The 20,772-nt window shown below is 37.5% G+C and overlaps 1 protein-coding gene across 5 annotated transcripts in view; it reads right to left on the bottom strand.

Annotated features, from left to right (window-relative positions):
• smad2 (SMAD family member 2) overlaps positions 1–20,772 on the bottom strand; it is a 31,097-nt gene that overhangs the window by 6,583 nt on the left and 3,742 nt on the right. For 3 of the 5 annotated variants that reach the window (XM_081354756.1, XM_081354758.1, XM_081354757.1), the window contains 9 exons: positions 19,751–20,168; positions 8,622–8,711; positions 6,938–7,131; positions 6,691–6,825; positions 5,416–5,490; positions 3,626–3,679; positions 3,258–3,470; positions 2,210–2,347; positions 936–1,080 (listed from right to left, as the gene is read on the bottom strand). In XM_081354756.1, the coding sequence (XP_081210882.1) occupies positions 936–1,080; positions 2,210–2,347; positions 3,258–3,470; positions 3,626–3,679; positions 5,416–5,490; positions 6,691–6,825; positions 6,938–7,131; positions 8,622–8,711; positions 19,751–19,989 (1,283 nt within the window). In that variant the 5' untranslated portion in view covers positions 19,990–20,168. The remainder of the gene's footprint in view (positions 1–935; positions 1,081–2,209; positions 2,348–3,257; positions 3,471–3,625; positions 3,680–5,415; positions 5,491–6,690; positions 6,826–6,937; positions 7,132–8,621; positions 8,712–19,750; positions 20,169–20,772) is intronic. The other 2 variants (XM_081354760.1, XM_081354759.1) reach the window with 1 other exon arrangement.

Below are 20,772 nucleotides of genomic sequence, written 5' to 3' on the forward strand. Positions count from 1 at the left end.
CCATGTATTTTTATTGAATCGTATCGAATCGTGTCACATTATATCAAATCGTATCGAGACAGCTCTGTATCGAGGTACGTATCGAATCGTGACCTGTGTATCGAGGTATGAATCGTATCGCCAGGTTCTCCAAGGTATACAATACAGCCCTACTTTGGTCCATGTTGAGTTCATATTTCAGTCAAATCGCACCAGAGTTCGTTTTAATCCAACCAAACATGCCAAGTGTGAACACACCCAAACTGAGCATCGGGATCTCAAAAACAGAAGAGATCACAGGAAAACCAAGTTCAACAGTCATTTCAGCAGGAAAAATTGAAAAAAGTGAAAAATGAGACATTTAAAGTCATTTGCATGGTTGAATTCGGTAATCTAAGGTCAACAGCAAAGACATTGGTAAATAAAGTGAGATTAAGTGCATAACGTACATTTGCATATAATATTAATTATAGGAGGTCTGCATAATATTCAGTGCTTGTATTCCCGTGTTTATTAATTTTGAGAAATGTTGATTCATACATTTCACTGCAAGTGTAATTTAACCTTTACCTCTCTCGAAAGGAACCGTATGCATTCACACTTTAAATATAGTAAAAGACTTGACAGCTCCACAGGAATAAAAATAAAATAAACATTCACATTTGACGTGAAGGGGGCTTGATGTGGAGTCGATAATTTGACTAAAAAAACAATTTATAAAGATAATACTGAAGTGCCTCCTTGGCATATTTACCATGCTGTCGTATATTTGGTCATTGGGGTTGCATTTATTTTTTTGTAGTTATTAGATGATTTTTTTCCACCTTCTATAGCTTTAGCTAAATTAATCTGAATACAGATCATATTCCCATCCCTGAGTGTAACGGTGTTATTTTCTGGCATTAAAAAGATGCGCTATCGAAGAAGTCTATGCTATTGGCAGAGCTTGTCCATACCTGTACTCGGCTCCCCAGCCTTTGACAAAACTCATGCGAATGGTGCACATCCTGGTCAACTGATATACAGCCTCAAAGCCCTGGTTCACTGACTGAGCCAGCAGTGCCGCAAACTCCTGGTTATTGAAGATCTTCAGGTTACAGCCTAAGAAAGAGGATATCATGATGTCAATAGTTGACGTAAATTGGCACATTCTGATGGACGGTACAACGTAAGGTGAGCGATATGACCAAACTCTTATCAAACGATACGAGGAATTTATTTTCCCGTAAGTAAGGTTGTTACGACAACAAAATTTTAGAAATCGTAGAAAATGTCATAATTATCAAAACATTTTTGATATCACAATAAAAAACAAATACTAGCCTAACTAATGTAAGTAAAAAGTTCAAGCTTATGGAAGACAAGAAAACAATTAGTAATAAAATAAGAATTAATTATTAATTACAAGCAAAATGACAAAAATGCAACAGAAAAAAAGATAGAAATTAAATAAACAGTGCTTACATTTCTACTACAGAATCTGAATGAAGACTATGCAGGTTTTTTTTCCTTTTTCTTTAAACATAGTATTTCACATAGTACTTTACTATGTGAATTAAATACACATTGATTTTAATACACATGACCGTAATATTGTGAAATAATATTACAATTTAAAACAGCTGCTTTCATTGTGAATGTGTGTTAAAATGTAATTTATTCCTGTGATCAAAGCTAATTTGTCAGCATAATAATCAGAAATGTTTCTTGAGCATCAAATCATCATATCAGAGTGATTTCTGAAGGATCATGTGACACTGAAGACTGGAGTAATTATGCTGAGAATTCAGCTTTGATCACAGGAATAAATTACATTTTAAAATACATTCACATAGAAAACATTTATTTTAAATTGTCATAATATTCAAGAATATTACTGCTTTTTTTGTGTATTTTTAATCAAATAAATGCAGCCTTGGTGAGCAGAAGAGACTTCTTTTAAAAACATTTAAAAGAACAGCTCTCGGACAGCACTCGAGTACCAGATTGAGTTCACTTTTGCAGCTTACTGCGCTTGAACGATTTCAAATTACTTTAGTATTTAAACTGGTAAGGCTTAAAAACACATGCAAAATTATAAACTTTAATGGCGATGCAGCACCGCAAAAGTCACGACAGAGACAAAAATCTTACACAAAAAACTACTGTCGCTGTTTATTCTGTCTACCGCTTTACTGCCCACCTGAAGTACCAAGGACACATGGACACTGAAAGTGAGTGAATCTCTTACCTGGGGGGATTTTACAGACTGTTGCAGGGTGCCAGCCATACCTCTGATTACAGTTAGGGCTTTGAACGAAGATGGCACTATCGCTAAGACATTCGGCAAACACTTCCCCACCAATATAATACAGCCTGACCCCTCGACCTAATGAAAGACAAACAGCAGTGAGAACTTAATATTGTACATGTGACCATTTTGCAGGAGTCTCAAATTGTCTTGGTACATACAAAGGGACAGGTCAACCAAAATTGAAAATCATCATCTTTTACTCATCCTCATGTTTTTTCTGTATCATTAACTTTCATTGTATGGACAAGAAAAGACCAGTTTCAAAATATTATTTAGTTTCATTAAAGAAAGTCAATAGGGCTTTTCACACTTGAACTAGTTAATCCTGGGTTATTCTGAACTGAGGGTAAACAGAATCCTGGGTTATCTTGCTTCACGTTTCACACTGCTCATAATTTACCCGAGGTTAACAATTTATCCTGGGTATTCATAAGATGCCATTTTACATTCCTAAACCCTGGGTTAACATCCTTGTTTGCATATTTGAGGTGTCAGTGTCACTGACTGGATGAACACTGTACGCAAACTGTTCACATAAAGGCTCTAGCATTGCACATCTTTGGATTATATCTTGCCGACTGAACAGTCAGACTATAAAGGTAAGAATTTAACTGTCTCTTCTTCACTACAATAGCACATTTTGTGTCACCATTTGACATTTTCCCCCTCAACCGCTGAAACACAGCTTCTGTTTATACAACACATGCTGTTCCTGTGACTTGCAAAGCATGCAAGGCATGTGATTGGCTGTCTGTTGCTAAGCATCTAGCCGGGGCTTCACCCGGGGTTAAAAGCAGGGTTTAGAACAATGATAACCCGGGGTTAAGCACAGAGCGAAAAGCCCTACTGAGGTCTTCTGTGTTCTGTAGACTAAAGCAAGTCATACAGGTTCAGAATGACGTGAAAGCAAATATAAGATGTCGATTTTAATTTTTGGGTGAGCGGTCCCTTATGATAGTAGACCAGCTGAAGATGTCCTGGATACCTATGTGTCTCCGGGTCATCTCCACGGTGGCGTTGCGGTTGACGTTGGACAGCAGGCCCAGGCAGAACCGCTCTGAGTTGGAGGGGTCTGTGAAGCCATCCACAGTGAGGGAAGGCTGAGAGGCGTGGAACGTTTCTCCCACCCGCTGGTTTAGTTCATAGTAAGCTATGGAGCACCAAAACGCAGGCTCCGAGTAAGTCACTGGCTGCAGGTCTAAAACAGAGATGAGGAAGACCAGTATAAGGGAACAAGTTGACAATCTTGTATTAACTGTGCATAGATCTTTGAAGTCCTCAATCTTAAGAAATGGTCAAGATGTCAATATAATGGCTATCAAGAGTGAGGTTCAGCAGTTAATCGGCTCTTACCCATGCCATGATTGACAGGCGAGAGTGTGCTTGGCGAAAGTTCTGCAGGAGAACCTGACAAAAAGAAGAGGTTTTCCTTACAATAATAGAGATATTGGCAGCAACAAGAAATAACTGGTTTATTTGGTGCTTGCCAATGTAAAAGTGTAATAGTCCATCAATGGACACATGATTTGAGGCATCATTCCTGTCTGAAACACAACTAGTGGTCGACCGATATATCGCCAAGGCCGATATATCGGCCGATATTTGGCATTTTTGAAATATCGGCATCGGCCGATAAGTTTTTCTGATTGGCCGATGTGTTGGAAGCGGGACTTTTATTTTGACGGCGCTCCGGACTTTTATTTTGACGGGCGGCGCAGAGAACACCGGTGCCTGAAGAGAACGGCTGCTCCTCAGATCAAACAGCGCTCACTCACATTCTCAGTCTTCATTAATTTACGATCTCTGTCAGTCATATCTAATACTTTGTTAGTCAGAACTGGTAAAGAAAGAAAGTAAATGGTAATTTATGCGAAGTAAGTAAAGTAAAGCGTTTGCTTTTATATTATTTGTAACAAAAGGCCAAACAATCAGGCTAAAATACTTTTTTATTTGCCGTCAACATTCAGCAAATGCGCACCTACGTCATTTAAACAAATCTCTGAATATCTAATAAACATTTAATTTCTCAAACCTTGCAGGTTTAATCAAATCCAGCTGTGATATCATGTGAAGTGTGCAATACTGTCTGCAAGTGACGGTCGGTCCGTGCGAAGTGAGTGAATGCGAACAGAAGATCAGCTTCACAGGAGACGCGATCGAAAAACTTTAAATCCTTCATTTTAAAATATGCTGATATATAACCAGTTGCCAACTGTGTCATATTCATAACATTTTCACTGTGCTGTATGTAAAATTAGCGTTACCTTGTCCTTATTTGAAAAAATATGATTACCAGCAAGAAAATAAACCAGATTACTGAGTGCCCTGTACAGTGTTTACATTCTTTTTATTCACATATTCATATATTTCTAAACAATTACTTTGTGAAAAATACTGTAATAGGATTGCAAATTTAAGAAGTTGCCATTCTAAAGTATAAAAGCATGTTTATTTAAAAAATTTGTTTTATAATTTATTTATAATTTATTAAATATTGATTAAAATAAATATATATAAAAATATCGGCTTTATATCGGCCATCGGCCACCCTGCTCTCTAAGATATCGGCATCGGCCATCAAAAACCAATATCGGTCGACCACTAAACACAACTGAAGTTTAATCTTTAATTCAGGGGTCTGTTTAGACCTGGAACCCAACATATGAGCAATAACAAAAGACAGCACTGCACTAAAATGGAAATTCTTGGTACACTGGGTTGAAAACTGAGTAAGTTGCAATGTTGTGATGTACATCTGAGTAAAACAGATTATCATAAACACAGAAAATTAGGACAAGGGCTTGGTTCAATCCATCGGTTGTTGAAACTTGCAGATGATGTGACCAGAGAGAAGTCTGTCTCTCCAATGGAAGATTGAGTTGCATTTAAAAATAACATATTCATGGATGAATTGCTCATAATAAAATCAATAACATGTATTTAGAAAACCTGAAGTGAAATGAAATTTGGAATATTTAAAATAACTAAAGAAATTCTAAGTATTATTATAAAATTTAAGGTGGCATGTGTATGATGCCTAGTGTTTTGAAAAAAGTTGTGTAGTGTATTCCAGTCTATAGTAAACATGTTCTGTCCAGGGAGGGCTGTCATTCCCATGTAGTGATGTCACTGTGGGAATGTACCTGTGTCCATACTTTGATTCATCTGCTGGTCGCTGGCCTCTCCATCCTCACTGATGTATCCCGGGGGAGGAGTTTCTGAACAGATTCAGAAATCAAAAACAAAGATCACCAATTTACTCTAAAAGCCCGTTCACACAGAGAAAGATAACTATAAATATAACTATATTCGCATTAGGGCTGCCAATCTTCCTCTATAATACTATTCGAATTCCATTCCTTATTTTATTTAATATTCGAATAATATTCGAATATTAAATGCTCAAATTCATCCTATTATTAATATTTACGACATTACACAGTCTTATGGATTGCCAATGCGTGATGTTGATCGGTCTCATATCTTCACAGATAAACCGTCAGTTTGTCTGTTATTGCCTTTTGGCGGACAGCTGGTAACTTAGCAGTTGAGCCCCGTGATGAGGAGAGAGAGAGAGGCAGAACATAAGTAATTCTTGCCTGTTTTAGCGGCGGTTCCTCGGACAGATCGCCTAGCTTGTCAGGTTGTAAGTTGTCATAAAAAAAATAATGTATATTTTCCTCTCCGTTTTGGCCTTCCGTCCACAATGAGACGGCGTTTTTATTAATGAAAACGCACTCCAAAGTGGATATATTTGAAGACGCCGTTTTCACGTTGTAGTGTGGACTGAGAATCAAATTGTTGATCTCCGTTACCGTGGAGACATTCCTCTCCGCGACTTTTGACCATGCTTTTGACAGTTGTGATGATACAGCGTGGATAACGTGCACAATTGTGTTACGATTCAAAAACTTTATTGTTTATCAGACGAAACAAAAGCTTTTAATTTTCACATGTGTGTGCCAAGGCGGCGACAAAGGCAAGATTGCATTTTTTAAAAAAAATATACATAAAAAAGCAATATTCGAATAGGAACTTCAGCATTCGAATAGTATTGATTTTTTTAATATTCAAATTATATTCGAATTTCGGAATTCGTTCCAACAGCCCTAATTCGCATCCACACCAAAGAAAAATATCTTTCTTTATTCCAAGCATGCTGCAGTTTAAAATGGCCGAGCTCTTTAAAGCAGGATGGATTCGGATTGGCTCGTTCATCAGTTAGATAAAATCATTCTGAAAGTGAGTCCAACGATATCGTTTCTCTGTGCCGTCATCGTTATAGTCTTTTTGTTATTACAGTTATCTTTCCTGGTGTGAACAGGCCTTAAACTACACACTAACCCATAAGGTCTTCGGCCTTAAATTGGGAGTGAAGCGATCTGGTGAGACATTTGGTGCGAGACGTGTGTTCCTACCTGGTATGTAATTGTTAGGGGGCTCTATCCCTGTTGGGAAGTTGGTGTTTTCAGGTATGGAGTTGGTGTAGTCGTCCAGAGGCGGCAGCTCCGTCAGGATCTCTGTGTGTCTTGGCACGAGGACGGGAGGAAGAACTACAGGAGAGACATTCAGAATCGAGAGGACTGAATGAACACTCGGTTCAAATTTCACACATTAGGAAGCGTTCAGAATCTTTCTTGGCAACTCCGCTGCCAATTTCCCCACCTGGCGTCTCCACCCGCTGGTAGTGGTAGGGGTTGATGCAGACTTCATCCTTCTTGAGGTTGAAGGCGTACTCGCAGGTCTCGATGGCGCGCAGCTCGTGGTGGCTGTGCAGGTCGGGCCATCGCCACAGGCGGCAGTAGATGACATGAGGCAGACCTTTACGGTGAGACACTTGCAGACGCCCGTCCAGAGATCTGACCCGAGCATCCACAGAGAGAGGGCGAGAGAAATGGAAGAGAGGGGAGTGTGCCAAATGACCAGAGAAAGACATGCATGGATGGAGGGAAGAGGGAGGGTGGTGCGGTTAGACAGCAAATCATGATCAAGATGCAAGGTTAAACCATTACGATTAAAACTCCTGAATGTTTATACACAATAACGGAATACTATCATATTAAATCAATGGTTCTCAACTGGTGAGTTGTTGTGACCCAAAAAATTAGTTGTATACATCAAGGGAGAAGGGAAAAAACATTTTAAAAGCAATAACCATATAACAGTGCAAAGTCTTAAAACGTGTGTGCGGGGGAGCTTAATATTAATTTGGTCCCAATTTATATTAAGTGTCACTGACTACAGTGTTAACATTTAAATGAATCATTTGATACAATGCACTTATGTTTTTACAAAGTACTTATATTAAAAATAAAATAACTGCATCTAATTACACAGTAATTAATTTATGTAATTGCATCTACAATTAGACTGTTGACCCTTCCCTGACACCGTAACCCAACCTTCTTTTTTGATGCATGTACATAGCAGTTAAAGACACCTAATATAAAGTGGGGCCCTAATTTTGAGATGCATCCAATCAAACGGCATAACTAAATAACTATATAATACGCATGTATACACAACCATTCAAAAGCTGAGCCTGTAAGATTTTTAAAATCTTTATGAAAGTCTCTTCTGCTCATCAAGGCTGCATTTATTTAATCAAGAACACAGTAAAAACAGTAATATTGCTACAATTTAAAATAGCTGTTTTTAATGTGACAATATTGTAAAATGATTAAGCCCTGTGCTCAAAGCTGAATTTTCTGCATCATTACTCATGTCACATGATCCTTCAGAAATCATTCTAATATGATGATTTGATGCTCAAGAAACATTTCTGATTGTTAATGTTAATAACCCCTTTTCAGGGCTCTATGAATAGAAGGATCAAAAGAACAGCATTTATTTGAAATCGAAATCTTTTGTAGCTTTACAAATATCTTTAACTGGTAAATTTTGATCAATTAAATGTATGCTTGCTGAATACAAGTATTAATTTCTTTCAAAAAAAAAAGTTTTTGTTGAGCCCAAATCTTTGAACGATATATAGGTTAACATAAAAAAAGCCAGAGGACACGATTAATTCTGCATAAATTTGGCAATGGGTTGGGTCACCATTTCAGAGTAAAATCAGTAAAACCAGTTGAGAACCACCGTTTTAACCCTTTTCTTTAGAGAAGTGTATGTATGAGTTATGAAAATATGTCGATCTGCTTTAAATCTATTGTAACATTCAGAGTTAAAACTCTACAATAAAATAAGTGATGCCATCATTAAGATATGTCAGTCTAAATCATCATAATAAAGCAGGTTATTACACGGCCCCTGGAGCCCCCTGTGCTCGTTCATCCCCACCTGTGGCTTGTGGGGTGAGTGTGGCACAATGTCAGCAGAGGATATTCACCTGGTTTGGTCAGGGTAGCTGTAAAGGCCTGAGGTATCCCACTGTTCTATCGTATTTGGTGTACTCAGTCCCCAAATTTCAGAGCAATTGCTGTGCACAGAAAGTAAAAAAACAAAAACAAACAAAAAAGAAAAACAAACACAAAGAAACAAAAAAAATGATAAACATGGGGCATGATTCATTCAAAAATACCAAGATGAAGTACCATGAGGGGAAAATCGAAGGGCATCGTTTCTTTTATTTGAGATGTTTTGCGCAGGTCGTCTGAAACTGGCGAACGACGCGGTCCACCTCGAATAAAAGAAGCCACTCTAACGGAAAATTCACATATAACAGTGAGATGAGAAAACCGAAGAGAAACTGACAAATGTATTTACAGTTAGGGCTGGGCGATATATTGAATATTCACAATATATTCGCGATGAAAACTAGGCAGTGTACAGTATGTCAGTCTGATTCATTTCCATGATTCGAATCAGCTCAAGATTGTCATTTAAAAAAAGTAGACTTCAACAATTACCGAGTCAAATGTTCCTGGAAAATTGGCATATTTTTTAACTGAAACAAATGCTGCTGCACAAATGTCATTTAGTGGAAAAACATGCCTAATTATTTTAACGTGACTATTGTAGTTGTTATTTTAAAAGAAGTTTTATAGCAAAAACGTATGTCGATATCTAAAAGGCTAAAAAATACATTTAAGAGGCATTTCCTGCTACATCGCCCAGCTCTAGTTACAGTGCATAATCTCTTCCCCGGTCATCATGCGGTGTTATGAGACGAACAGGGCAATTGACGTTATAAAAAGACGTTTCATTCAGGGATTGATTTGACATCAGATATCAACATTTACACATGCAGCACAGGACAGGAGCCTATGACCTACTGTCGCTCGACTACATCACACTCAAGATAAAGAACGCTATCAGTCAATCAGACAAGCACACAGACCTTCAGTAGTTCTGAAAAAGAAACATGGGATGAGAAACAGACATGGTGACGTGACAGGAACAGGACTCGCACAGACTTGATATGTGATGAATGAAGTTTTGGCCCCCTGTGGTTTAACGGTCTCTGAAAAGGGACTCGAAAGACAGAAGCTCGCAAACACGTGCCAGACTCCACCAGCAACCTGGAGTCACTTCTTATCACAAACGGTCTTGATAATCTTTTTCAAACACAGACTAAGTGATTTATTTATTTTTACATCTGTCCTGCAGCAGTGGTCCTATTGGATAGAGAAGTACTTTTCCAACTTGCACTAGTCACAACTGAACATAAAGGCTCATGTATTTGACAAAGAAAATTCAAATATCTTTAAAATCGATAGAGATCACGCAGAGAGTTCCCAGAAGGTTGTTTTGATGCTAAATATATTTAGTTAAATATTCCTTTTACTACGCTTTCTGACACGGTTTTTCTTTGTTTAATGTAAATGTATTAAATAAAAAGATTTTAAATGTAGCTACCTTGTGACCCTTAAAGGGAAAGATCACCAAATTAGTTATTCACCCTCATGTTGTTCCAAACCCAGACCCTGTAGACCTTCATCTTCATTTTTAATAAAACCTGTGTGATTTCTGCTCCTCCATTGAAAGTCCATTCCACCAAAACTGACGGCTAAAAGAGCTGATCAATGCATATTCATAGCACATCAAATATGGCAAACGCTAAAGCTCAACTGTACTTGCTTGCCGTGCAAGAACTTGCTTAAACCTCTCAATTCATATGGATTACTTTTACGCGGTTTTTATGAAGTTTAAGTGTCAACGTTTTGGTTGAATAGACTTTCAAAAGGAGGAACAGAATTTTCATTAAAATATCTTTATTTGCGTTCAGAAGATAAACACAGTCTTCTGGGTTTAGAAAGACATGAGGGTGAGTAAATGACCATTTTCATTTTTGGGTGAACTATCCCTTTAACTTCTTCAAAAGACTAATTTGTGTCACGTTTGTGTGAAGCTTGAAACTCAAAAGTAAAGCCATTGACGAACAAGCATTTATACAACAAACTAACCTACATTAAAACAGGACAAGACCAAAGGAGCCTGTAAAGAAAGAAAACTCTTGAGGAGAACATTAACATTAGAGCAGGTTATCTGAGCGGCGCGTGTATCGCTAACCCTCGACCTGTACACTCGCTGCTGCCTGATGTCAAAAGTTAATGAGACCGACCCTGATGTAGCGATGTTACCCGAGATATTGAGCGAAGCTTGCTCAGAGTATAACGTGTCCTTATTCCTCCGGGGAATTAAGATTTCATGATGCCCAGAGAACATGATCGATAGGCAGTTTTAGTCAACGACATGCCAGGAGAGTATACAGATTAAATCATTCTACTCATTTTTATAGGAGAGATTCATTTGTAGAACTTTTAAACCAGAAACTGGTTTAAAAATGGCTTTTGTTTTTGTAATTCTACATGGTGACGCTAGTGGCATAGAATTCACTTTTTCTTTTTTTACTGTAATTATGCATAATAACATCTAATTGAACTGTTCCATTGTTAGTATTGGACCAATATTACAAATCTGGACAATACTGGAATAATTTTATGCTGTGGCTAATAACGATTACATAATATTTAAATTCAATAGAATTGCATCTAAATAGATTAAATAAAAACACTAAAACCTGAAATTGTCAATTTAGGCATCATAACATTGCAATTTACAGTATCAAACATGTATATTCATTTTAAGATGCATGTTTAAGTTTTATTAAATCCGTGTTTTAAAGATTAACTTTGAGCGTTAACCCTGCCTTTATTTTATTTAATTATGCATTTTAGTTATAAAATAAAAAAAATCCCCACAACACTCCAATATTCGCCATTAACTGATACTTTCTTTGTAGTCTCAGTTTGAGCTTTACTAAAAGTGAATTTCAAATGCCATGCAGTGTTTAGGCAGAAAGAAAGAGCAAAGTGAATGTATATGCGAAGCCATTAAAGAAGTGAAACCACAGAGTTTACATAAACTCACATGACCTGCTTTAGGGGGGATGGGGACTTCAGTTTCAACACCAGTGGATGGGAGGGTTTCCCAAAACGCTCTTAAAACACACACGCTCGGCACACAATAGAAACCCGATTCAGTATTAACCCTCAAATTAACAATAGAGCAGATGGCCGATCACTGTGTGATATCAGAGGTGCATTCAAGCACAATAATGATAATTCACAAAACTATGATAAACTTTTGCAGAAATTCTATCAATATTGCATGACTCTAGATAAGTGGTGAAAACATTAATGTAATTTAAAAAGAAATGACTAAATATTTTACAAATGCCCTATACCCAAAATGCAATGGTTTATTACTTAATGTCACAAAAAAAGAAAGAAATCAGGACTAACCTATATTAAAGTCCATCATAAGATGGACCCCATCAGCAATTCAAAGTAGAGCTGCTCGATTATGGCAAAAATAATAAATCACGATTATTGTGGTCGATATTGAAATCAAGATTATCAATCAAAGTCTTATTTCATGAGATGAGCAATTTTAGTTATCTGTAAAACAATTATTCACAATTCACAATTATGGATGGGTTTATTAGGCTACATCAGCAAAAACTAGGTTACTAGGTTAATACTACTAAGTAATGGAGCCAAGTAAACAGTTACAATCCTCAAAACAGTTACAGGTTACAAGTAAACAGTCGGCAACACAAGAAACTAATTACAAAATACAACAACACAAAAGATAAAACCTAAATAAACAGTGATTTAAGTTGTTCAGGGAGATGTACTAACAGTGGCATTCAGATAACTAATAACCTACAACAGAAACTGAAAGTAATCCAATGTAAATATACAATACAATAAATATAGATTAATCCTTATTAAAGCTACTAAAGTTGAGTGATTTTATCTTTGTTATTGTTTGATTAACATTAATGACACTGAATTCGAGCAGTAATATCAGGCCGCTGCCACTCAAAGAGCTAATGCATGGATCCAATATACTGTTACACGCGTTTTCTTTCTCAACGGTTTACATTCACTGAAGACATAACCGACTGGATTTACGAGGACACTTAAAACGGCATCTTGGCATTTGTGCATGTAGGCTATTTGACCGTTTAGCCACGTATCTGAAGCCCACAGAATCCTTTGCTTATGCGCGTTTGGCACAAAGAAAGACACCGGGGAAGCGTCTCTTTCGCGGCTTAATTTGCTTTTAATGATAGTTCATATCAGGCACGTCCCGCTGTTTAGCAACAGTAGACTGCATTTTACAACACTCACTTATTCGGCCGTTTTGGATGTTAACCCCCTGAGGTCGGCTATCGCGCCGGCGCGATAGGCTCGTTTTTTTCCGTATGAGTGCAAAAAAATAATAAAATAAAAATATTAATTTTTATCTTATATGCTTGTGTTATACATCAATCTATCCTGTTAAGTGTGTATTGTTTTTGTGTACACTCACAATAAAAACAAAGTGTTGTGCTTTTCGCCAAATAAAGAAAAATAAACACGAAGCGAGTTCTGCCTTCTCTCTGTCCGTGTCGTTCATTCTGAAACGCGTCCGAAAATGAATCATAACTCAGCGAATACTTCTCACACAGGCACGTGAGATATGTCTTTATGAAGCTTGAAATCTCCTCTTTTAAATGAAGTAATTTATATAAAAAACAAATGTTTTCAACTCATGTAATCCGTTTGAAAGCAAGGAGAGGTACCGTTTTTCCTTCTGCCTCATTATCTCTATAATCAGCTGCGGCCGCCCCGCCCCCGGCGCGATTCACATGTAAATCGTTAGATGATCTAGTATGCAGCGCACCCGCCCCCTGATCAATGCCATAAAAAGTTTCTTCATCAGACTTACTGATAGTTCATCGCGTTTTGAGTATGACACGCTTCTCCGGTAATAAAGACTCCCTTCAGATGATTCTGGACGGCGAGGAAGAATGCACCTTTTCCTCAGAGGAAGATTGTAACTCAGACGACGAACGGCAGCATATTGAAGAGCGAAGTAAGTTTTACTTAAAAGTCTTTTGTCTTTTATTTTTCGTGTTCGCATTTATGAGGAAAAAACAATATTACGTGACAGTTCTCCATTATGGACGCGAGCGCTCTAAAAAAATCACTAAAAGACTTTCAAACTTTCACAGAGACCTCAAAACAGAAAGTACAAATCCTTTCTTTAAAACGAATTTCGTTTTGCATCAATTGTATCTTACTTTTAATAATTTTTTCATTAACAAATTTCCTGGATTTAAACTGCAAATTAACATTTATATTTCTTATAATAAAAATGAAAGACCTATGTTACAGACATATGAAAGACAACATTTCGTTGATTAGTTTTGGATAGATTATACATTTTTAATGTAAAATATCTGCCACCTCAAATAAGCTTTTGTTTGCCAATATTTGCTTATGTTAAATATAATATGTTTTGTCAAAAATAAAGTTATCAAATAATCAATCAAATCCTTAACTTTGAAATATGTATGATAAAATGTATACTTTAGTTTTTACAAAGAAAGATTACACTTGAATTGTTGTTGTAATTGTAACCTTTTTAATAAAAAAATATATTTACAAGGTAGATGTAAACAAACTATTAAAAGGTAAATATAAGCCTTTTCTTTAAATAACTTTTATTGTGTTTTATTATTGACAAATTTGGGGAGCACATAAATATTCCAAAACTGAAAATACAGTATGAGAATTAACTGCACAATTACTAGACATGTTTTCCTTGGATATTATAGGCCAAATTGCAAGCACAATATGAGGAAAAATAAAAAAGAATTGAGATGCTTCCAACTGTTGCTCTTGCATTCTTGTGGCTCAGTGACTCACCTGAATGAATGGCTAATTAAGTATGCGGGCCCCATTGTCTCCTCAGGTGTGAACCACTACATATACATGACCGTTGACGCCCACTCCGCATATGGCCTTTCCAAACAGAAAGTGCTTTGCAAAATTCAAATCAATGTATTGTGTTATGTGAATGATAAGGCAGGGTGATTTTCACTTCATTTTGAAGAAAAAACACTAGGCGATGACATCTTTTAGACAAAAGTCTTATTGGCACATATTTAGAATGTGTTTTATGGCCTTATTTCAGAAACTTTAGTTTTTAGTTTTTTCAATAACCACGCATAAACATTATTCTCTCAAAAATGCAGACATGTACATTCTTGTTGCTCACATTTCATGGTAGCCCTGTTTGTGCTAAATAGTGTGTAATTTTTTTTTGCCATTAATATGTTTATAAGCAACTGAAAAAAGCAAAAATGTCAGGGCATGTCAGAACATCTCAAGGACCCCAAAAACACCTTAGACCCCAGAGGGTTAAGTTTGGCTTATGGAGGAACGAAAGCACACTGTTGCCACATTAATCGCGCAATAATCATTTTACCTTGATTATCTTGTTTTCATGATCGTTGGACGCTAAAAACGAAATCGAAAATCATTTACAATTAAATCACACAACCCTAATTCAAAGTGACCAGAACCAAGCTGATAAATCTGGATCCCACACCAGCATCACTGGGCGTCCGTGTCCCAGACAGATGACACACTTTTGGAAGGAATTAAGCCTTGTATCCTGGTGAGCGGAGACCCCATCCCCACTAAACCACACACAGAGTCCATCTGCTACCCTCACTTGGCACGAGATGAAAGCAAAAAATACGTTCTTTTAAAGCAGCACCTTCTTTGACTACCATGTGACTCGCTAATAAAGAAAACTTAGTCTTAAAATACAATGCAAAGATTTAGCAGGAACAATGAATGGGCTGCGTATCAAAACAATCCCCAGGACGGATTAAAACAGATCCATCACAAAGGAAACCATATGTCTCTGTCAAATCTCAGGATCATTCCTGCAAATGAACAGTCAACGAGTGTCCCGTTTCAGGCTTCCATTTGAACACGTGCCAAGTGACCAACATCTTAATCCCACGAGAGACGTCTGAACAAGCAATCCAAGATGGTCTTTTTAAATGCCTCATAAAATGATTTCCTTTCACATAAAACATGTATCCTTTTGTTTAAATGGCTAACATGACTGTCTCTCCCACTTATACGATCTGTTGTATTGATTTGCATTTTTGTTGGCAATCCCATAATACAAAGGCTAATTAACAGATATGGTATAACTAATATTCTGACTACATTGTGAACCGAGAAAAGATTTTTCCCTCAATTCTAAAGTCATTTATCAAACCAAATGAAAGCCAGGCCTTAATTACTGTATGGAAAGCCAGACAGACAACAGAGTCTTCAGGTTACAATCAATAGACCCGAAAAAGCCACAGCGCCAGCCGGCTCGGTCCTCTCGGAGAAACCCTCTTCACATTCTTACACTCACTCAAGGCATCTTACAGATACCCTATCAGCACTTCTGTACAAAAGACCTGCGGGGAGATCTTCAACAGGAAGTTAGGTCGAGACAGATACGGGTTTGTTTTCCCTTTAAACAAGAGTAACGTAACAAGTAATGAAAAAGGACTAAACATCAGCTAAAATTGAACGCCTATTCGTATTGTTTAGTTCTGGATGTACGCATGCAGGAACATTTTGTTTTGTGCAAATTAAACACATGGCATACAGCTGGATCTGCTTGGGAAAATTCAAGACTGATTTCCCAAGCAACTATTGAAATGACAAAAGAACAAATCATCTCCTGACTTTCATCAGGTCTGTATAATGCACTTGATAACTGGATAAAAATCCTTAAGGAGGGAAACAGGGTGGTTTCATCACGGCATTTTAAAAGCACATGATAAATCATTCACTTGCAACTATTTCAACTTCGAAAATTCAAGTCTGTTCGGTACAGCTACAATACAGTACATATTCTGCTTATCGTAACGTGTTTAAGTGATGTTTGTGCTTCACTTCAAGACAAAAACAGGGATCTAATTTGCTCTAATACAACAGAACAAATGTTGAGCATTAAGTAATTGAAACATTGTGGATGTATTATTCTCATGCTGCCAAAAAGAAATTCAGTTTGATAGAGTAAATGCACAAGATATGCACATTCTGTAAATAGTGGTTTTGTATGAAACACTGTATAGAAATGTGTTCGAAAATCTGTGGAATGGATTAAAATTATGCTCCACCACAAAGATGAAAATTCATTTCAGTCATCAAGATCCTTTAACAATATTAATTCGGAACGAGTTGACTTCCATTGTACGGTGCGAGAGAAAAATGAATTTCTCAAACTATAATAAAGTTTCAGAAAAACAGATTTTGTGTGGAAAATCATTTAATGCCAGCTTCTTTTAAAGTGTGCCATTTGCATAAGCTCATCTCATGAATATGATCGTTTCTACACGACTTTCCAGGGCGAATCATGGTATGAAAAGCACGAGACAGAAAAAACACAGGAGATTTTATATTTGAGGTCTCACTGGATGTGATGTACAGCACAAACGGAAACAAATCTGAAATCAATCTTCATTTCATTTACAAGCTATTATGCCCTTTCATAAATGAAGAACTCTCTAGCTGAGCCTTTTGTTCACGGGTATGTGAGGGAGGCTGGAAAGGACAGTTGCGGAGGCTTTTGACGTTGCCATTACCAAACATGACAACCGGCGGACACAATGACTGATCCAGCCGTTCCCACAAGCCTCCAAGGTTAGAGAACAGATTAGCAGCAGAAAACACATGCTGGAAGCAAAGTTTCCCACCCTCTGAATCCACTCTCAAGGGAAGACAAAGCCCTCTGGATGACTTGGAAGCATTTCTGAAGGCCTGACCTGGGCTCTGCATCTGAGCAGAGAAAAGCCATCATTTTAATGTTCACTTGTACACATTTCAGCTGGAGGGAGGATAGATTTAACCTGCATTTACTGTAAGCTATACAGTCTTAAGAGGTTTTGCTGAGTGAACCTGATCAAGTATGAAGGCATAGTGCCAAGTCACAGAGCATTTTCACAATAACCATTGCACAATGTTTCAATAAAAAGAGGGAGATACGCATTCAGGCCTGCATTTGTTAAATTACACACTTAAAAAGACTCTGTGGATTTGAGAAGTTAGAATTAATTCAAAAAGGGTTCAATAGAAATAAATCTCTCAAGGACAAAGGACAAGGCCTGTTTGCCATTACAAGCGGCTTGCGTTATCGGTTTCGACAACACCTTTTCAAATGATTTAACCCTGGAAATGTTTAAAGCCGCTTTCATGCCCTTTTCACGTTTGTTCAGCATCTTACAGCAAAATTAAACTATATTAGACGGCAAAGAACTAAAACCTGTGCTAAACCTTTACATAAGCGCTAGATAATCTAAATCTTAAAACAGGCTGTGGCGATCTTACAAATGGACGGTTTATAGAATGTTGGCGTTATAAAACGAAGCAAAAAAAAATGTTTTCCATTCAAAGTTGCGAATATAACTTATTCGCGAAAATTTATTTATCTCGAATAACACACCGTTTCCATTCATGGAGTTGAAGAGAACAAAACCACTTCCTGATAAACTGGTGCCAAATATCACATAAGAAAAATGGAAGTTGCTGCAGTAGCAGAAGCCACTGTGGGTCTTTTATTCGTATATAATAAATGACTTGCACACAGGTGAAACGTAATAAACACTGTCGTGTTATCTTGATTTCGGAGGCAGATGTCTTCTGTTTTGGGAAGTCGTGTCAGACGAGGCGAAGGCATTTCTGAATGACCAAAACAACATTTCAGCGAGTTTAGTCCAGTTATGCCGTCCCATTGGGAAGTCACGTGTCTCTTTTGATGCGCGGAGAAATTTGGAGGGTAAATGTGTTTCCAGTGTAGTTTATGTGCATGTTTTCTTATCAGTTTTCTGTATCGCCTTAAGCAGACAAGCTTTTTATGCACATTTTTTAGAATTTAGGCGCATCTTGAAGTTTCCATCCAGCGTTTTTTATACGGTATTCTAAAATGCACATATAAATCTGGATGGAAACAGCTACTGTGAATATCATGCTGATCTTGCACTTTGACCAACTGCAGATCATAACGACTGCTTTACACTTGATTTATTAAAAAAGAAATTCCATTTTTAACTGGAACTTCAAAGTGGACAATTCAGATTTCCATTATCGCTTCTAGTTTTTAATCATGTACGATTATGGATTGCTTTAATAAGGCTGTAAAAAAGTTAATCAAAGTTGTCCTAAGATGTTCAAAATTCAACTGATGAAAGGTTTTGATCCACCATCAAATGTTGACTACTGTGTGTGTGTGTGTGTGTGTGTGTGTGTGTGTGTGTGTGGGTGTGTGGGTGTGTGGGTGTATTATGTTTAGTATTTAAAAGTAAAAATGTGAAGCTTGTTTTCTACAAGTTCTTACATTAATGCATTTTACATTTACAAAGGAACTAAATCCATTCAACTGCAAATACATCAATATATTTCTCTCAAATATCACCAAAGGGCTGAAAACAGATGTAATGTATCAGACGTCACCCGACCCTTGTGTATCTGTAACGTCTTGGTTTCAAACTATTGATATGTTGTGGCTCGGACACACAACTCATCCTCTCCTCTTAGCATTTCCCTAAAATAGCAGCGCTGATATTTCACCATTTGTCATGATGAATGGAATAAAAGCAGCCTGATGGTTGATAGCGCAGACATTCACAGAGCATGAGAAGCCTTCGTGAGCTCAGAATGGAGGTGACGTGGAGCTGTACAGAATGACCTTAACTCAAGTCGAGACAGATGGAGCAGAAATCATTGAAAGAAACAAAGGGGAGTAATGCTGATATTTTACAACGGTAGACGCAACTCGGCGTCACACCTTCACCTTCACTCACGAAGCAACACACGCAATGATACGGCTACGGTTACTTCTAAACTTAAAAGCATTTCTAAATCATTAAAGGAGTTTATAATAAGATGAATGCAATGCGGTTTGCAACTCTAACCGTATTAAAGGGATACTTTATCTAAAACTAAAAAAGTACATATTTACTCGGCCTCATGTCGCTTCAAACTTACATAAACTGATTATTAAATTACAGCATACTTTTTCAAATGACAAGGAGATGAATAAATGACACTTCTTTTTTCTTTTCTTGCGTTTTCCCATTTCAAAAGACTGAAGCGCTAGATTCCGGAGTCTAAGACGACACTGGGCTAAAAGCAGGAATGCGAGCGGCTTCTGGTGTTGGCGTACCTGGGGATGGTGACACACTTGGTGTTGAGGTTCTGTGTGGTGATGGCTTTCTCCAGCTCGTCCAGCTGGCCCGTCTTCTTCAGCTTCTTCACCAGGCTTTTGACGGCCTTCTCGCACCATTTCTCCTCCTGGCCGTTCTGCTCTCCGCCCCCTCCCGCTCCGCTCGAACCGCTGGCCGACTTCTTCCAGCCCAGCAGGCGCTTCACCACGGGCGGAGTGAAAGGCAAGATGGAGGACATGTTTTTGGGGTGTCCGATGAGCGGTCAGAGTTAGAGAGACAGATGGAGGCTAGGAGAATGGGGAGGAACAGACCCAACGTTCCTAACTGGCTTTTAGGAAGAGGGTCTCTGGGCTGATTATGAGGGGGCAGGGGACAGAAGCTTAGGAAACGGGAGAGGAAAGGGGGGCGAGGGGTCACCTGAGTGGAGAGAAGCAGAAATCAAGAACAGCTGATGACAGACTCTGTAAAGACCAAACTTCAGGGATGACACTAGCACCTCCATCCTGTTTCTTGCCCTGATTACAATTGCAAAATAAAGACTTCATTCACTTGTCTCTTCTTTGTTGTATTGCTTTTTATTATTATTATTATTATTCATTCTATAGCTATTAACCCATTTCTGTATTATAATTATTGGTCACTACTGAGGCTTTATTACCCAATAATTAATTGAAAATCATGAACCAATTTGGTTCATTTTTGTTGTTTTTTTAATACACTTTTTACACAACTATTCAACAGTCTTGGGTCGGTGAGATGCCCCAAATGTTTTTTGAACGATGCTCACCATGGCCGCGTTTATTTAATCAAAACTACAGTAAAAACAGAAATATTGTGAAATATTATCATTTAAAACAACTTTTCTATTGTGAATATAATCTGAAAATAGTTGTGTTGATTAATATTTTGGAAACCTTGATTTATTTTTTTCAGGATTCTTTGATGAATAGAAAGTTCAAAAGAACAGCATTTATTTGAAATTAAAACGGTGTCACAAATGTCTTTAATTTACTTTAATTTA

Source organism: Scardinius erythrophthalmus, assembly GCF_964197995.2.
Source record: "Scardinius erythrophthalmus genome assembly, chromosome: 23".
NCBI classification, from domain to species: domain Eukaryota; kingdom Metazoa; phylum Chordata; class Actinopteri; order Cypriniformes; family Leuciscidae; genus Scardinius; species Scardinius erythrophthalmus.